The sequence below is a fragment of the Mobula birostris genome, chromosome 13, assembly GCF_030028105.1.
Source record: "Mobula birostris isolate sMobBir1 chromosome 13, sMobBir1.hap1, whole genome shotgun sequence".
Lineage (NCBI taxonomy): Eukaryota > Metazoa > Chordata > Chondrichthyes > Myliobatiformes > Myliobatidae > Mobula > Mobula birostris.
In genome coordinates, this window is record NC_092382.1 from 111,933,180 (window position 1) to 111,952,781 (window position 19,602).

Here is a 19,602-nt window from a genome sequence, read left to right on the forward strand (position 1 = left end):
ATCGCTGTCCCCCACCCTGATCTGACCTTTGGCAATGAGCTCCTCCTTTGAGGGGAGGAAAATTCAAACGTCTGAGGTGAAAAGGAACTGGTGCAGGATTCGCTGAAGATTAATTTGCAGGTTGAATGTGATGTTATCATTCATTTCGAGACGACTAGAATATAAAAGCAGGGATCTAGTGTTGGAGCTTCATAGAACACCGGTGAGGCCTCACCTTGGGTATTGTGAGCAGTTTTGGGCCCCTTATCTGAGAAAGGATGTGCTGAAACTGGAGAGGGTTCAAAGGAGGTTCACAAAATGATTCTGGGATCGAACGGCTTGTCAAATGAGGAGCGTTTCATGGATCTGGGCCTGTACTCACTAGAATTCAGAAGAATGAGGGGGGATCTCACTAAAACCTGACACAGATAGAATGGATGTAGAGAGGATGATTCCTATACTGGGGGAGTCCAGGACCAGAGGACACAGATAGAGTGGATGTGGGAAGGATGTTTCCTATAGTGGGGGAGTCTAGGACCAGAGGACACAGATAGAGCGGATGTGGAGAGCATGTTTCCTATAGTGGTGTTTCCTATAGTGGGGGAGTCTAGGACTAGAGGACACAGATAGAGTGGATGTGGAGAGGATGTTTCCTGTGCTGGGGGAGTCTAGGACCAGAGGACACAGATAGAGTGGATGTGGAGAGGATGTTTCCTGTAGTGGGGGAGTCTAGGACCAGAGGACACAGACAGAGTGGATATGGAGAGGATGTTTCCTATAGTGGGGGAGTCTAGGACCAGAGGACACAGATAGAGTGGGTGTGGAGAGGATGTTTCCTATAGTGGAGGAGTCTAGGACCAGAGGACACAGATAGAGTGGATGTGGAGAGGATGTTTCCTATAGTGGGGGAGTCTAGGACCAGAGGACACAGATATAGTGGATGTGGAGAGGATGTTTCCTGTAGCGGGGGAGCCTAGGACCAGAGGACACAGATAGAGTGGATGTGGAGAGGATGTTTCCTGTAGTGGGGGAGTCTAGGACCAGAGGACACAGATAGAGTGGATGTGGAGAGGATGTTTCCTATAGTGGGGGAGTCTAGGACCAGAGGACACAGATAGACTGGATGTGGAGAGGATGTTTCCTGTAGTGGGGGAGTCTAGGACCAGAGGACACAGATAGAGTGGATGTGGAGAGGATGTTTCCTATAGTGGGGGAGTCTAGGACCAGAAGACACAGATAGAGTGGATGTGGAATGGTCAGATCAGCCGTGATCTTACTGAATGGCGGAACAGGCTCGACGGGACGGATGGCCGACTCCCGCTCCCGTTTCTTGTGTTCTTCAGTCATTGGGTGTATTTAAAGCAGAGGTTGATCAGCTCTTGGTTTGGTCGGGACGTGAAGGCAGGAAGACGAGGGCTGAGAAGGGAAACCGGGCCGGCCATGATGGAATGGGCAAGCAGATCCGAGGGGCCGAGTGGCCAGATTCGGCTCCCCTGTAGCTGGGGGTCTTGCGGTCTCATTGTCAGACTGTGAGGGGGAGCGAGGGGAGGGGGATGAGGGAGCGAGGGAGGAGAGGGCACACCACACCAGCCCGGCCACCGGAGGGAGTGAGGGGGTTGAGGAGGGGAAGGGACTGAGCGAGGGAGGGAATGAGGGAGCGAGGGGGAAGAGGGCACACGACACCAGCCCGGCCACCGGAGAGAGGGATTGGGAGGGAGCGAGTGAGGGAGGGAATGAGGGAGCGACGGAGGAGAGGACACACCATACCAGCCCAGCCACCGGAGGGAGTGAGGGGTTTGAGGAGGGGAAGGGACTGAGCGAGGGAGGGAATGAGGGAGCGACGGAGGAGAGGACACACCACACCAGCCCAGCCACCGGAGAGAGTGAGGGGTTTGAGGAGGGGAAGGGACTGAGCGGGCATCTCACCTCCCGAAGCGATTGACAAAGACCCCGACTGAGAAGGAGCCGATCATTCCGCCCACGGAGAAGATGGAGACGGAGGCCGACCACAGCTGGGTCATCGTGGTGTACGACAGCCAGGAGCCCATCCGGCGGTGGTAAGTCTGGTTGTAGAACTCCTTGATAATCTGCCGGTCGGAGAGGGAGATGCGGCAGGTGAGGGGGGGGGGGCAAGGGCCAGCGCCTCAAACTCGGGGCCGAAAGTCGCTCAGTTCCCCCACCCGGGGTCTCCACACCGCCAATCAAGCCCGCCTGGCGAATCCGTCCAGCCACAGCCCAAAAGCAGGCCCTTCTGGCCATCCATCCCCTGCTGACCCCACACCCCCGTCTGAGGCGGTAGCCTCTGCCCGTGCTGGGCTCAAACCCCTCTCAACCTTTCCTATCCGTGTCCCTGTCCGAGTGTCGTTAATGTACCTGCCCCGACCACTCCCTCTGACAGCTCCTTCCACAGACGGACCACCCTCTGGGTGAAACAGTTGCCCCTCTGGTCCCTATTAAATCTCTCTCCCCCTCCCACCTCAAACCTGTGCCCTCTGGTTGTCGATTCCCGACCCTGGGGAAAAGACTGTGCACACTCACCCTATCTGTGCCCCTCGTGGTTTTACACACCTCTGTAAGGTCACCCCTACGCTCCAAGGAATAAAGTCCCCAACCTGACAGACCTCTCTCCGTAACTCAGTCCCTCGAGTCCCAGCGACATCCTCGTAAATCTCCCTCCGCACTCTTTCCAGCTCAGCGGCATCTTTCCTACAGCGGGGCGACCGAAACCGAACACCGTACTTCCAGTGCGGCCTCACCGACGTCTCGTACAACTGGGACGTGACCCCGACTCCCGTACTCAGTGTCCTGACTGATGAAGGCCAGCGTGTCGAACGCCTTCTTCACCGTCCCGTCTACCTATGACTCCACTTTCAGGGAACCGTGTCTCCGTACCCCTGGGTCCCTCTGTTCCACAACGCTCCCCGGGGTCCCCGTCTACCCGTAACTCCACTTTCGGAGAACCGTGTCCCCGTACCCCTGGGTCCCTCTGTTCCACAACACTCCCCGGGGTCCCCGTCTACCCGTGACCCCACTTTCAGGGAACCCTGTCCCCGTACCCCTGGGTCCCTCTGTTCTACAACACTCCCTGGGATCCCTCCCGTACACTCTGAAAGCCCTACCCTAGTTAGCCTTCCCAAAATGGAACACCTCCCTTTTGTCCCAATTAAACTGCATTTGCCACTTCTTGGCCCACTTCCCCGGCCGATCGAGATCCCCCTGTAAATCATGAGCGCCCTCTTCACCGTTAACGACACCAGTTCTAGCGTGGTCCTGGCATATCACACACCAAGTTGAAAGTGGTGTGAAGATAACACGCTTAATGAATTGCATGTTGCGTATCACCCTCCCCTCCACGGACTCTGCCTACACATCCCTCCACTGCCTCAGAAAATCAGACAACATAATCAGAGACCACCCCTCCCCACTTCTCCCAGCTACACCAGACATTCTCTCTGACATTCCCCCAACCTCCGTTCCATACTGTCCTCCAATCACCGAGAAATTATGCCCCCTCGTTTTAGCCATTTCCACCCCACTCGGGGAAAAGTCCCTGAGCATCCACTCTGTCTACCCCTCTTATCATCTTGTACACCTCTATCAAGTCACCTCTCTTTCTCCTCCGCTCTAAAGAGAGAAGCCCTCGCTCACTCAACCTCTCCTCATAAAACACGCTCTCTAATCCACCTCTGCACCCTCTCTAATCCAGGCAGCATCCTGGTGAATCTCCTCTGCACCCTCTCTAATCCAAGCAGCATCCTGGTGAATCTCCTCTGCACCCTCTCTAACCCAGGCAGCATCCTGGTGAACCTCCTATGCACCCTCTCTAATCCAGGCAGCGTCCCGGCGAATCTCCTCTGCACCCTCTCTAATCCAGGCAGCATCCTGGTGAATCTCCTCTGCACCCTCTCTAATCCAGGCAGCATCCTGGTGAATCTCCTCTGCACCCTCTCTAACCCAGGCAGCATCCTGGTGAACCTCCTATGCACCCTCTCTAATCCAGGCAGCGTCCCGGCGAATCTCCTCTGCACCCTCTCTAATCCAGGCAGCATCCTGGTGAATCTCCTCTGCACCCTCTCTAATCCAGGCAGCATCCTGGTGAATCTCCTCTGCACCCTCTCTAACCCAGGCAGCATCCTGGTGAACCTCCTCTGCACCCTCTCTAACCCAGGCAGCATCCTGGTGAACCTCCTCTGCACCCTCTCTAATCCAGGCAGCGTCCTGGTGAATCTCCTCTGCACCCTCTGTAATCCAGACAGCATCCTGGTGAATCTCCTCTGCACCCTCTCTAATCCAGGCAGCGTCCTGGTGAATCTCCTCTGCACCCTCTCTAATCCAGGCAGAATCCTGGTGAATCTCCTCTGCACCCTCTCTAATCCAGGCAGCATCCTGGTGAATCTCTCTGCACCCTCTCTAGTCCAGGCAGCGTCCTGATGAATCTCCTCTGCACCCTCTCTAATCCAGGCAGCATCCTGGTGAATCTCTCTGCACCCTCTCTAGTCCAGGCAGCGTCCTGATGAATCTCCTCTGCACCCTCTCTAATCCAGGCAGCATCCTGATGAATCTCCTCTGCACCCTCTCTAATCCAGGCAGCGTCCTGATGAATCTCCTCTGCACCCTCACTAATCCAGACAGCATCCTGGCGAATCTCCTCTGCACCCTCTCTAATCCAGGCAGCATCCTGGTGAATCTCCTCTGCACCCTCTCTAATCCAGGCAGCATCCTGGCGAATCTCCTCTGCACCCTCTCTAACCCAGGCAGCATCCTGGTGAAGCTCCTCTGCACCCTCTCTAACCCAGGCAGCATCCTGGTGAACCTCCTCTGCACCCTCTCTAATCCAGGCAGCGTCCTGGTGAATCTCCTCTGCACCCTCTGTAATCCAGACAGCATCCTGGTGAATCTCCTCTGCACCCTCTCTAATCCAGGCAGCGTCCTGGTGAATCTCCTCTGCACCCTCTCTAGTCCAGGCAGCGTCCTGATGAATCTCCTCTGCACCCTCTCTAATCCAGGCAGCATCCTGGTGAATCTCTCTGCACCCTCTCTAGTCCAGGCAGCGTCCTGATGAATCTCCTCTGCACCCTCTCTAATCCAGGCAGCATCCTGGTGAATCTCTCTGCACCCTCTCTAGTCCAGGCAGCATCCTGATGAATCTCCTCTGCACCCTCTCTAATCCAGGCAGCATCCTGATGAATCTCCTCTGCACCCTCTCTAATCCAGGCAGCGTCCTGATGAATCTCCTCTGCACCCTCACTAATCCAGACAGCATCCTGGCGAATCTCCTCTGCACCCTCTCTAATCCAGGCAGCATCCTGGTGAATCTCCTCTGCACCCTCTCTAATCCAGGCAGCGTCCTGGTGAATCTCCTCTGCACCCTCTCTCATCCAGGCAGCGTCCTGGTGAATCTCCTCTGCACCCTCTCTAATCCAGGCAGTATCCTGGTGAATCTCCTCTGCACCCTCTCTAATCCAGGCAGCATCCTGGTCAATCTCCTCTGCACCCTCTCTAGTCCAGGCAGCGTCCTGATGAATCTCCTCTGCACCCTCTCTAATCCAGGCAGCATCCCGCTGAATCTCCTCTGCACCCTCTCTAATCCAGGCAGCACCCTGGTGAATCTCTCTGCGCTCTCTAATCCAGGCAGCACCCTGGTGAATCTCTGCGCTCTCTAATCCAGGCAGCACCCTGGTGAATCTCTGCGCTCTCTAATCCAGGCAGCACCCTGGTGAATCTCTGCACCCTCTCTAATCCAGGCAGCACCCTGGTGAATCTCTGCACCCTCTCCAATCCAGGCAGCATCCTGGTGAATCTCTGCGCTCTCTAATCTAGACAGCACCCTGGTGAATCTCTGCGCTCTCTAATCCACTTGCCATTCCATCACGGCTGTTTTATTACCAAACTGGGTTAGTAAATCAGCTGAAGACACAGAGGTCCGGGGGGGGGGGGCGGGGGGGGGGTGAGTGTTGTGGATAGTATGGGAAGCTGTCAGAGTTTACAGCGGGATGTCAATGGGATGCAAGACTGGGCTGAAGGGTGGCAGATGGAGTTCGACCCAGAGAAGCGTGAGGTGGTTCTCTTCGGTTGGTCTAACACGATGGCAGAATATAGCATTGGTGGCGAGACTCTTGGCAGTGTGGAGGATCAGAAGGACCTCGGGGTCCGAGTCCGACACTTTCCGGCCCTATGTCGCCTCTTTCTAATGACCAGCTTTAGGCTGTTTCGAGTTTATCTGTCTTTTACGTTGCAACACATCCTGTTGACTGCAATTTCACCCTGTCGTCAGCCTCTCCTTGTCTCAGTACACACTGCTTCTAACATCCCTGTGACTCTGAAATGTCCCTAATGTGTCTGTCTCCGCCACCACCCCTGACAGGGTGTTCCACACACCCACCACTCCCTATGTAAAAAAAAATCACCCCTATACTTTCCTCCAATCACCGAGAAATCATGCTCCCTCGTATCAGCCATTTCCACCTTCCCTCGGGAAAAAGTCTCGGAATGTCCACTCGATCTACGCCTCTCATCATCCTGAACGCCTCTGTCCAGACACCTCGCGTCCTCCGTTGCTCCCCTGGAACGGCCCTCCCGGGTGTTACTGTGTGTTTGGGGGGCTGTGCGTTTCTGTGTTTGTGTATGTCTGTGTGTGTGTGTGTGTGAGTGTGTGTGTGTGTGCGTGTGTGTGTGTGTGTGTGAGGCTGTGTCTCTCTGTGTCTATGTGAGTGTGTGTGTATGTGTGTCTGTATGTGTCTCTGTGTCTGTGTGTGTGTCTCTGTGTGTCTGTGTGTGCGTGTCTCCGTCTGTATTTGTGTTTGTCTGTCTATCTGTATCTGTATCTGTATCTGTGTGTGTATCTATATGTGTGTGTCTCTGTGTCTGCATGCATGTGTGTGTGTCTATATGTGCCTGTGTCTCTGTATCTGTGTGTGTGTGTCTCTCTCTGTGTCTGTATGTCTGTGTGTGTCTGTATTTGTACACCTGTATGCGTGCGTGTGTGTGTGTGTGTGTGTGTGTGTGTGTGTGTCTGTGTCTGTATGGCTGTGTGCCTGTGTGTGACTGTGTTTGTACACCTGTATGAGTGTGTGTCTCTGTGTGTCTCTGTACACCTGGATATGTGTCTGTGTGTGTGTGTGTCTCTCTCTCTCTCTGTCTCTCTGTCTGTATGTCTGTGTGTGCCTGTGTTTGTACACCTGGATGCGTGCGTGCGCGCGCGCGTGCGCGTGTGTGTGTGTGTGTGTGTGTGTGTGTGTGTGTGTGTGTGTCTCTGTGTCTGTATGTCTGTGTGTCTGTGTTTGTACACCTGGATGTGTGTGTGTCTCTGTGTGTGTGTGTGTGTGTGTGTGTGTCTGTGTTTGTATGTCTGTGTGTGTCTGTGTTTGTCACCTGGATGCGTGTTCGTCTCCATGCGCATGAGTACAGCGAGGGCTGTCACTGGCTGCAACTGGGGGTGTGAGGGAGGCTGAGTCACTGTCTGATGTAACTTCCAGCCCACAGGGGAACGGATTTGTGAAATCGAGAGAGAGAGACATTCGTCACCACGCCATCAGAGGGGGAGGTGTGAAGATCTCGTTATGCATCACTTCACAGGACGCCTGCTGCTGCTCCTTTCAGGATTCACAGAGTCACTGCAGCAGGCAGCAGGCCTTCAACTGAATTAATCCAAGCCAGTCTATATCCCCATCCGAGACAGGGCCCTCTGCCTGCGTTTGTCCCTGGATCCTGTCCGAGTGTCGTACCTACCTCAGCCACTCCCTCCAGCAGCTCCTTCCACAGACGGACCACCGTATCCCTCTAAACCTTCCCTATCTGTGTCCCTGTCCGAGTGTTGTTAATGTCCCTGCCTCGACCACTCCCTCCGGCAGCTCCTTCCACAGACGGACCACCGTATCCCTCTAAACCTTCCCTATCCGTGTCCCTGTCCGAGTGTTGTTAATGTCCCTGCCTCGACCACTCCCTCCGGCAGCTCCTTCCACAGACGGACCACCGTATCCCTCTAAACCTTCCCTATCTGTGTCCCTGTCCGAGTGTCGTACCTGCCTCGACCACTTCCCCAGGCAGCTCCTTCCACAGACGGACCACCCTCTGGGTGAAAAAGTTGCCTCTCGGGTCCCCATTAAATCTCTCCCCTCTCACCCTCCACTTTCCTATCACCCATGTGTCTATCTCAGAGTGTCTGAAATGTCCCGAATGTACCTGCCTTCACCACCACCCCTGACAGGGCGTTCCACACACACACCCACCACTCCCTGTGTAAAAAACCCCACCTCTGACATTCCCCCCGTACTTTCCACCGATCACCGAGAAATTATGCCCCTTGTGTTAGCCATTTCCACCCTCCCTCCAGAAAAAGTCTCAACTGTCCACTCGATCTACGCCTCTTATAATCTTGTACACCTCTATCAAGTCACCTCTCTTCCTCCTTCTCTCCAAAGAGAAAAGCCCGAGCTCACTCAACCTCTCCTCATAAAACATATTCTCTAATCCAGACAGCATCCTGGTGAATCTCCTCTGCACCCTCTCTAATCCAGGCAGCATCCTGGTGAATCTCCTCTGCACCCTCTCTATTCCAGGCAGCATCCTGGTGAATCTCCTCTGCACCCTCTCTAATCCAGGCAGCGTCCTGATGAATCTCCTCTGCACCCTCTCTAATCCAGGCAGCGTCCCGGTGAATCTCCTCTGCACCCTCTCTAATCCAGGCAGCATCCTGGTGAATCTCCTCTGCACCCTCTCTAATCCAGGCAGCATCCTGGTGAATCTCCTCTGCACACTCTTGAAATCTCCCACATCCTTACTGCAATGAGGCGACCAGAACTGAACACAATACAGCAGGTGTAGGTCTAGCCAGGGTTTTTACAGAGCTGCCACATTCCCTGGCGACTCTCGAACTCAATCCCTGACTAATGAGGGCCGACACACCTTCGTAACCACCCTGTCAACCCGCGCGGGTCGTCAATGTGAGACATTGATCTCCATCTGCTGATTCACACCAACGCAAGGCTTGGGACAGTCACACACAAACTGCATCACACACACACACACACACACACACAGACACTCACAGACACACATACACACACACACACAGACACACACACACTCACACAAACTGTATCACACACACACACACTCACAGACAGATACACACAGACACACACAAACACACACACACACACACACACATACAAACACACACACACACAAACTATCTCACACACACACAGACACAGTATCCCCATCTTCACAGAGATTGATAGGGAGGGAGGGAAAGAGAAAAAGCTGGGGGAGAGAGGGAGGAGAGGGAGAGGGGAGAGAGGGAGAGAGGGTGGGAGAGAGGGAGAGAGGAAGGGAGAGAGGGAGTGAAGGAGGGAGAGGGGGGAGGGAGGGAGAGAGGGAGAGAGGGAGAGAGGGAGGGAGGGAGGGAGAGAGGGAGGGAGGGAGAGAGAGGGAGAGAGGGAGAGAGGGAGGGAGGGAGGGAGAGAGGGGAGAGGGAGCGAGAGAGGGAGGGAGAGAGGGAGGGAGGGAGAGAGGGATGGAATTTAATGCAGACAAGTGTGAGATGTTGCACTTTGGGAGGACAAACTAGAGTAGGATTTACACAATAAGGCACTGAGGAGTGCAGTAGAACAGAGGGATCAGAGACCACACAGACATAGTTCCTTGAAACTGACATCACAGATAGATAGGGTTGTAAAGAAAGCTTTCGGCCCATTGGCCTTCACAAATCAAAATATTGAGTACAGGGCTTGGGATGTTATGTTGAAGTTTATAAGACATTGCTGAGACTAAATTTGGAGTATTGTATGAAGTTCTGTTCACGTACCTACAGAGAAGATATCAAGAATATTGAAAGAGTACAGAGAAAATTTACAGGCATGTTTTCAGAACTTGAGGGCCTGAATTATAGTGAAAGGTTGAATGGATTAACACTTTATTCCCTGTAGTTCAGGAGAATGAGGAGAGGTTTGGTAAAGGCACTGAACAATATGAGAGTATTAGTGAGAGAAAGGGTTCAGCACAGACTAGAAGGGCCAAGATGGCCTGTTTCCGTGCTGTAATTGTTATATGGTTATATGGAGAGAGGGGAGATGGACAGGTGGAGGAGGGTGAGGGAGACTCAGATACAGCGTTGATACGGAGAGAGATAGAGGACGAAGGAGAGACAAAGAGAGGGAGAGATTGGGGGGAAAGAAGGGAATGGTGAGTGGGACAGAGAGAGAGAGAGAGAGAGAGACTGAGAGAAATGTGCAACAACTGAAAAGGGGAAATGAGATCGAGAGAGTATCATTGAAACAGGGATGAAAGTTGGCAGCCGTGAGATGTACGAGAGAGAGAGAGAGAAGAGGTTGGGAGAGAGAGAAGGGGAGAGGGAGGGAGGGAGAGACAGAGAGAGGGAGAAAGATAGAGGGGGAGAAAGAGTGAGAGGGAAAGGAGAGAGAGGGGATGAAGAGAGAGACAGACAGAGAGACTGACAGGCAGTTGAACTAAAGACCCACACACACACACACGCACAGACGAGCCCAGAGGCAGACGAGACACGCTGTCTGCTGGGGGTGGGGGGAACGGGAGTGGAGGGTTTCGTCCCGCAACTTCGGACCACCTTTCCCTTCACAGGTGCCGTCTGACTGCCGACACAACCCTCCCGCAGCCTGTAAGCCGAGCCGAGCCAAAACCCTCGGTGGGACTGGGATGGGTCCAGGTTCACCCCCTCCCTCACCCAGCGCTCATTGGGACTTACCATCTCGGGGGCATTGATAACCCCGATGTTGTAGCCAAACTGCAGGGAGCCAATGACAGCCACAAGGACAGCGTAGACCAAACGTATCGTCAAACGGGACTGCTGTGGGGCGGTACAGAGCAAAAGGTTCATTCACCTCTGGGTTGGGGTAATTGTCCCTCTGCCCCCCTCCCTGTCTCCGTCACCCCTACACCCCTCCCCGTCTGTCACCCCCCCTCCCTCCCCTACACCCCTCCCCATCTCCATCAACCCCTCCCTCCTCTACACCTCTGCCCGTCTCCATCACCCCTCCCTCCCCTACATCCCTCCCCGTCTCCGTCACCCCGTCCCTCCCCTACACCCCCTCCCCATCTCCATCACCCCCTCCCTCCCCCACACCCCTCCCCGTCTCCGTCACCTCCTCCCTCCCCTACACCCCTCCTCGTCTCCCTCATCCCCTCCCTCCCCATCTCCGTCACCCCCTCCCTCCCCTACACCCTCCCCATCTCCGTCACCCCCTCCCTCCCCTACACCCCTCCCCATCTCCGTCACCCCCTCCCTCCCCCTACACCCTCCCCGTCTCCGTCACCTCTCCCTCCCCTACACCCCTTCCTCTCTCTCCCCTCTCCCTCCCTCCTCTGCCCCCTCTCATTCCCTCCCTCTCTCCGTCTCCCTCTGTCCTTCCTGCTGTTTTCTATCTCCCTTCAGTGACCTCTAACAAACGATTCTGCCTGAGTTCCGAGATGCTCCGCTCTCACTGGGCCCAGAGTGTTTTCCCACATCTGGCCTGATCTGGCTTCTTCCTGTGCATTTCAGCCTCTCTCCCCTCTCCTCTTTACCTCCTCCTGCCAGGTTCACTCACACTACCCCTCCACTCCCCATCCCTTGCCAATCCCTGCCTTTCGTCTCCCTCCCATCCCACCATTTTCTCCTCCTCCGTGTCCCTCGCCTCCCTCTCCATCCCCTCGCTGTCTATCCCTCATTCCCTTTCATCTCCTCATCCCTCCCCGTCTTCATTGTCTCATCCCCTTCTCTCCCTCCATCTCCTCACCCATCCATCCTCTGATCCTCTTCACCCCCTTTCTTTATCCCTCCATCCCCTCCCTTCCTATCCCTCCATCCCTCTCCTTCCCCATCCTTCCATCCCTCTCCCTTCCCATCCCTCCATTCCTCTCTGTCCCCATCCCTCTTACCCCATCCCTCCATCCCTCTGTTCCTCTTTCCCCATCCCTCCATCCCCCTCCCTTCCTATCCCTCCATCCCTCTCCCTTCCCATCCCTCCATTCTCTCTCTCCCCATCCCTCTTACGCCATCCCTCCATCCTCTTACCCATCCCTCCATCACTCTTTCCATCCCTCAGTCCCACTTTCTCCAGCCCTCTCCCAGCTCTCTGTCCCTCTCTCTATCCTCCCTCTTTCCCATTCCTCTCTCCATCCCTCTCTTTCCCAATCCCTCGCTCCATCAGTCCACCCCTCCATCCCCCTCTCTCCCCATCCACACTCTCCATCCATCCCTCCCTCCCTCCCTCCAGCCACCCCTCTCTCTCTCTCTCTCCAGCACTGCGCCGGTACCTTTTTATCGTCCATATTCCGCGTTCAGTAACCGGGCCGGCAGCCCGGATCGACGGCTCGGCTGGAGAGAGAGGTCCCGCCGGAATCGGATGCCGGGCGAGGGTGCGCGATTCCTCCCTCCCCCTCTCTCTGCCTCTCTGTCTCTCTCTCACTCTCTCTCTCTCTATCTCTCTCTTTCTCTCTCTTGCTCTATCTCTATCTCTCCTCTCGCTCTCTCTCTCTCTCAGGGACCGCACTCCGGTGACTCCTCGGCGCCGGCTCTGTCGTTTCCTGCAGCCGGGCTTCAATATAACCCGCGGCGAGTCATGCAGACACACACGTAGCCGAGACCGGCCCCCGTCGCGGGGAGGAGACTCGGGGCTGATGGAATCCGCTCCTCCCTCCCTCCCTTCCGTTCCTTCCGTCCTCCCTCCCTCCCTCCGCCCCCTCCGTCCCTACATCCCTCCCATCAGCTCCGGACAACAAAGCCCCTCACCCGGTCTCGTCCATCACTCCCCCCAGTGTCCTCAGTTTCATCCCCCCTCTCTCCCACCCACCCACCTTCCCCTCACCATCACCCCCAGTGTCTCACTTCATCCCCCCTCTCCCCCACCCACCCACCTTCCCCCTCACCCATCACTCCCCAGAGTCTCACTTCATCCCCCCCTCTCCCCCACCCACCCACCTTCCCCCTCACCGTCACCCCCCCCCGGTGTCTCACTTCATCCCCCTCTCCCCCACCCACCCACCTTCCCACCCCTCACCCATCACCCCCAGTCTCACTCACCCCCCTCTCCCCCCACCCACCCCACCTTCCCCCTCACCCGTCACCCCCCCGGTGTCTCACTTCATCCCCCCTCTCCCCCACCCACCCATCACTCCCAGAGTCTCACTTCATCCCCCCCTCTCCCCCACCCACCCACCTTCCCCCTCACCCGTCACCCCCCCGTGTCTCACTTCATCCCCCCTCTCCCCCACCCACCCACCTTCACCTCACCCATCACCCCCAACGTCACACTTCATCCCCCCTCTCCCCCACCCACCCACCTTCCCCCTCACCCATCACCCCCAACGTCTCACTTCATCCCCCCTCTCCCCCACCCACCCACCTTCCCCTCACCCATCACCCCCAGTGTCTCAGTTCATCCCCCCTCTCCCCCACCCACCCACCTTCCCCTCACCCATCACCCCAGTGTCTCAGTTCATCCCCCCTCTCCCCACCCACCCACCTTCCCCTCACCCATCACCCCCCAGTGTCTCACTTCAATCCCCCCCTCTCCCCCACCCACCCATCTTCCCCCTCACCCATCACCCCCCAGAGTCTCACTTCATCCCCCCTCTCCCCCACCCACCCACCTTCCCCCTCACCCGTCACCCCCCCAGTGTCTCACTTCATCCCCCCTCTCCCCCACCCACCCACCTTCCCCCCTCACCCATCACCCCCAGTGGTCTCACTTCATCCCCCCTCTCCCCCACCCACCCATCACCCCTCACCCATCACCCCCCAACGTCTCACTTCATCCCCCCTCTCCCCCCACCCACCCACCTTCACCCTCACCCATCACCCCCAACGTCTCACTTCATCCCCCCTCTCCCCCACCCACCCACCTTCCCCCTCACCCATCACCCCCAACGTCTCATCTTCATCCCCCCTCTCCCCACCCACCCACCTTCACCCTCACCCATCACCCCCAACGTCCCTCACTCATCCCCCCCCTCCCCCACCCACCCACCTACCCCCTCACCCGTCACCCCCAGTGTCTCACTTCATCCCCCTCTCCCCCACCCACCCACCTTCCCCCTCACCCATCACTCCCCAGAGTCTCACTTCATCCCCCCTCTCCCCCACCCACCCACCTTCCCCCTCACCCATCACCCCCAGTGTCTCACTTCATCCCCCCCTCTCCCCCACCCACCCACCTTCCCCCTCACCCATCACTCCCCAGAGTCTCACTTCATTCCCCCTCTCCCCCACCCACCACCTTCCCCCCTCACCCATCACCCCCCAGTGTCTCACTTCATCCCCCTCTCCCCCACCCACACCATCACCCCTCACCCATCACCCCCCCAACGGTCTCACTTCATCCCCCCTCTCCCCCACCCACCCACCTTCACCCTCACCCATCACCCCCAACGTCTCACTCATCCCCCCCTCTCTCCCCCACCCACCTTCCCCTCACCCATCACCCCAGTGTCTCACTTCATCCCCCCTCTCCCCCACCCACCCACCCACATTCACTGCCTTCCCTTCATCCACTTTCCTGGTAACCTCGAATAACTCCAAGAGATTGGTCAAACATGACCTACCACGCAGACAGCCATGTTGACTCTCCTAATAAGCCCCTGTCTATCCAATGCTTGTAGATTCTGTCTCTTAGTACTCCTCAAATAACTTACCTACTACTGACGTTAAACTCACCGGCCTATAATTTCCCGGATTACTTTTTGATCTTTTTTTTAAACAATGGAACAACATGAGCCACTCTCCAATCCTCCGGCACTTCACCCGTAGACAGCGACATTTTAAATATTTCTGCCAGGGGCCCCCGCAATTTCAACACTAGTCTCCCTCAAGGTCCGAGGGAACACCCTGTCAGGTCCCGGGGATTTATCCACTTAATTTTCCTCAAGATAGCAAGCAACTCCTCCTTTTCAATCTGTACAGTTTCCATGGTCTCCCTACTTGATTCCCTCAATTCCATAGATTCATGCCAGCTTCCTTAGTAAATACAGACTCAAAAAACCTATTTAAGATCTCCCCCATTTCCTTTGGTTCGGCACATAGCCGACCACTCTGATCTTCAAGAGGACCAATTTTATCCCTTTACAATCCTTTTGCTCTTAATATACTTGTAAAAGCTCTTTGGATTATCCTTCACTTTGACCGCCAAGGCAACCTTATGTCTTCTTTTAGCCCTCCTGATGGGTGCATGGGGCTTGTCTCTGTGCCTCTTAGTTTTCGACCCGGACCTCAGCACGCGTGACGACGATGACCCGGTTTACCAATTTACCCTCTGCGTGAGGGGGAACAAGGAGTCCCACCTCAATGTTCAACACGATCTCATCGGTAAACTCCAAACCCTGGGCCTCTGTACCTCCCTCTGCAACGGTAAACATCGAACGTAGAATAGTGCAGCACAGTACAGGCCCTTCGGCCCACAATGTTGTGCCGACCCTCAAACCCTGCCTCCCATATAAGCCCCCACCTTAAATTCCTCCATATACCTGTCTAGTAGTCTCTTAAACTTCACTAGTGTACCTGCCTCCACCACTGACTCAGGCAGTGCATTCCACACACCAACCACTCTCTGAGTAAAAAACCTTACTCTAATATCCCCCTTCAACTTCCCACCCCTTACCTTAAAGCCATGTCCTCTTGTATTGAGCAGTGGTGCCCTGGGGAAGAGGCGCTGGCTATCCACTCTATCTATTCCTCTTAATATCTTGTACACCTCTATCATGTCTCCCCTCATCCTCCTTCTCTCCAAAGAGTAAAGCCCTAGCTCCCTTAATCTCTGATCATAATGCATACTCTCTAAACCAGGCAGCATCCTGGTAAGTCTCCTCTGTACCCTTTCCAATGCTTCCACATCCTTCCTATAGTGAGGTGACCAGAACTGGACATAGCACTCCAAGTGTGGCCTAACCAGAGTTTTATAGAGCTGTATCATTACATCGCGACGCTTAAACTCTATCCCTCGACTTATGAAAGCTAACACCCCATAGACTTTCTTAACTACCCTATCCACCTGTGAGGCAACTTTCAGGGATCTGTGGACATATACCCCCAGATCCCTCTGCTCCTCCACACTACCAAGTATCCTGCCATTTACTTTGTACTCTGCCTTGGAGTTTGTCCTTCCAAAGTGTACCACCTCACACTTCTCCGGGTTGAACTCCATCTGCCACTTCTCAGCCCACTTCTGCATCCTATCAATGTCTCTCTGCAATCTTTGACAATCCTCTACACTATCTACAACACCACCAACCTTTGTGTCGTCTGCAAACTTGCCAACCCACCCTTCTACCCCCACATCCAGGTCGTTAATAAAAATCACGAAAAGTAGAGATCCCAGAACAGATCCTTGTGGGACACCACTAGTCACAATCCTCCAATCTGAATGTACTCCCTCCACCACCACCCTCTGCCTTCTGCAGGCAAGCCAATCCTGAATCCACCTGGCCAAACTTCCCTGGATCCCATGCCTTCTAACTTTCTGAATAAGCCTGCCGTGTGGAACCTTGTCAAATGCCTTACTAAAATCCATATGGATCACATCCACTGCCCTACCCTCATCTATATGCCTGGTCACCTCCTCAAAGAACTCTATCAGGCTTGTTAGACACGATCTGCCCTTCACAAAGCCATGTTGACTGTCCCTGATCAGACCATGATTCTCTAAATGCCTAGGGAATGGCAGTGGTCTATCTCGGACCCTTCTCTCCCCTTTCTCGATATCTCGGTCTCCATCTCTGGAGACAGACTGTCCACTGACATCTTCTACAAACCCACTGACTCTCATAACCACCTCGACTATACCGCTTCCCACCTCGTCACATACAAAAATGCCATTCCCTATTCCCAGTTCCTCCGTCTCCGCCGCATCTGCTCCCAGGATGAGGCTTTCCGTTCCAGGACATCTCAAATGTCCTCTCTCTTTAAGGACCGTGGTTTCCCTTCTACCGTCATCAGTGATGCCCTCACCTGCATCTCCTCCATTTCCCGCACTTCGGCTATGACCCCATACTCCCGTCACCACAACAGGGACAGAGTTCCCCTTGTCCTCACCTACCAGCCCACCAGCCTCCGGATCCAGCACATTATCCTCCGCAACTTCCACCACCTTCAACAGGACCCCACCACGAAGCACATCTTTCCCTCTCCGCCCCTCTCCGCCTTCCGCAGGGATCAGTCCCTCCGCGACTCCCTGGTCCACACGTCCCTCCCCTCGGATCTCCCACCCGGCACTTATCCCTGTAAGTGTAAGTACTACACCTGTCCCTACACCTCCTCTATTGCCACCATTCAGGGCCCCAAACAGTCCTTCCAGGTGAGGCAACACTTCACTCGTGAATCTGTTGGGGTCACCTATTGCATCCGGTGCTCCTGGTGCGGCCGCCTCTACATCGGTGAAACCCGACGCAGATTGGAGGACTGCTTCATCGAGCACCTCCACTCCGTCCGCCAAAACAGACAGGATCTCCCAGTAGCCGCCCACTTCAACTCTGCTTCCCACTCCCATTCAGATATGTCCATACATGGCCTCCTCTACTGCCATGATGAAGCTAAACTCAGGTTGGAGAAGCAACACCTCATATACCGTCTAGGTAGTCTCCAGCCCCTTGGTATGAGCATAAAATTCTCCAACTTCCGGTAATTCCCTCCCCCTCCCTTCCCCTATCCCTGTGTCACTCTGCCCCCTCCCCCAGCTGCCTATCACCTCCCTCATGGTCCCACCTCCTCCTACTACCCATTGTGTTTTCCCCTATTCCTTCTTCACCTTTCCTGCCCATCCCCTCCCTGCCTCCCCTCCCTCACCCCTTTATCTTCCCCCTTACTGGTTTTTCAACTGAACCTACCAGCCTTCTCCTTTCCACCCTCCCCCCACCTTCTTTATAGGGCCTCTGCCCCCTCCCCTCTACAGTCCTGACGAAGGGTTCTGGCCCGAAACGTCGACCGATCATTTCCACAGATGCTGCCGACCTGCTGAGTTCCTCCAGCGTGTTGTGAGCTTTTTAAGAGTTACTTTGCCACTGGGCCTACTAGGGAATTGGCTGTACTGGATTGGGTGTGACATAATGAGCTGGAGGCAATGAGGGAGTTTAAGGACCCTTAGGAGTCAGTGATCACAAATAATGGAGTTCAACTTGAAATTTGACAGGGAGAAAGTAAGGTCTGACGTAGCAGTATTTCAGTGGAGTAAGGGAAATTACAGCGGTATGAGAGAGGAGTTGGCCAAAGTAAATCGGAAGGAGCTGTTGGCAGGGATGTCAGCAGAGCAGCAATGGTTTGCGTTTCTGGGGAAAATGAGGAAGGTGCAGGACAGATGTATTCCAAAAATGAAGAAATACCCGGATGGTAAAACAGTACAACCGTGGCTGACAAGGGAAGTCAAATCCATTGTAAAAGCAAAAGAGAGGGCGTACAACAAGGCAAAAATTAATGGGGAAGACAGAGGATTGGGAAACTTTTAAACGACTACAGAGAGCAACTAAAAGAATCTTCTTTTCCCTCCTGATGAAGTATGAAGGCAAGCTAGCAAATAATATCAAAGTGCAGAGTAAAAGTTTTTTCAAGTCCGTTAAAAATAAACGAGAGATGAGAGTGGACATAGGACCACTAGAAAATGAGGCAGGAGAAATAATAACGGGGGACAAGGAGATGGCAGATGAGTTAAGTGAGTATTTTGCATCAGTCTTCACTGTGGAAGACACGAGCAGTGTGCCTGATGTCGTAGTGTGTGAAGGAAGAGAAGTGGGTGCAGTTACTGTTACAAGGGAGAAGGTGCTCAAAATGCTGAAAGACCTAAAGGTACATAAGTCACCCAGACAGGATGAGCTGCACCCTAGGGTTCTGAAAGAGGTAACGTTGGAGATTCTGGTGGCATTAGAAATCTTTCAAAACTCATTGGACTCTGGCGTGGTGCCAGAGGACTGGAAAATTGCAAATATCACTCCACCCTTTAAGAAAGGAGGGAGGCAGCAGAAAGGAAGTTATAGACCAGAGCAGCACTTTCAGTATGCTGGATGAACTCATCAGGACGGGCAGCATCAGTCAGAAACGATGAGTTGACGTTTCGGGCCAGAACCTTTCGTCAGGTCTGAAGAATGAAAGACCGGGGAAGGATTTGAAGAATGCTTCTGTGAAGAGTAAATGTAGCCCCCCCTGGCCAGCCTCAGGGTCGTTCAACTCGCTGTTGTCTAGGGAAACAGCCCTCGGCCCCGCCAAACTGGGTAATAATTTGTGTGGATACTGTGTGATATACCCCACGACACCCTGAGCCAATATGCTGGTCCTGGACTTATTTCATAATTTACTGGCATAATTTACATATTACTATTTAACTATTTAGGGTTCTATTACTATTTATTATTTATGGTGCAACTGTGACGAAAACCAATTTCCCCCGGGCTCAATAAAGTATGACTATGACTATGAAATAACAAATACACCAGATACAATTACAAACATTTGTAAATGAATTTCAGTTTATAAATATTACTGGAACTATATAATTAATAGAGAATGAAATATGAAAGGAAAATAAAAGGCGCCACACTTATCAAAGTTCAATCTCTTCGTGCACAAACAGTTGGAGCTCAGGACCTTCCTTCTTCACCCTGCGATCCCCTCGGACCACCTCGACCTGC

At 54.3% G+C, this 19,602-nt stretch overlaps 2 protein-coding genes across 3 annotated transcripts in view; one reads left to right on the forward strand and one right to left on the reverse strand.

The window, feature by feature from the left end:
• LOC140208165 (uncharacterized) overlaps window positions 1–1,478 on the forward strand; it is an 89,076-nt gene extending 87,598 nt beyond the window's left edge. The window contains 1 exon segment of the mRNA XM_072276645.1: window positions 1,323–1,478. Within this exon segment, the coding sequence (XP_072132746.1) occupies window positions 1,323–1,478 (156 nt within the window).
• A 313-nt stretch (window positions 1,479–1,791) lies between these two features.
• LOC140207359 (solute carrier family 2, facilitated glucose transporter member 1-like) lies at window positions 1,792–12,573 on the reverse strand. Of its 2 annotated transcripts, none has more exons than XM_072275913.1 (3): window positions 12,253–12,573; window positions 10,703–10,801; window positions 1,792–2,066 (listed from the first exon to the last, which is right to left on the reverse strand). In XM_072275913.1, exons 1-3 carry the CDS (start codon window positions 12,265–12,267, stop codon window positions 1,902–1,904), a joined length of 279 nt encoding a protein of 92 aa, XP_072132014.1. In that variant the 5' UTR covers window positions 12,268–12,573; the 3' UTR covers window positions 1,792–1,901. The 2 variants fall into 2 exon arrangements, with proteins under 2 accessions (XP_072132014.1, XP_072132013.1); XM_072275912.1 differs by having other exon boundaries at window positions 10,703–10,804; window positions 12,253–12,562.
• Between the last annotated feature and the right edge of the window lie 7,029 nt (window positions 12,574–19,602).

Bases quoted from the DNA above. Each gene is read 5' to 3' on its own strand.
- LOC140207359 (XM_072275912.1), bottom strand. The intron at 2,067-10,702 runs GTAAGTCCCAAT...TCCGACCGGCAG, and splicing joins TTATCAATGCCCCCGAGATG to ATTATCAAGGAGTTCTACAA.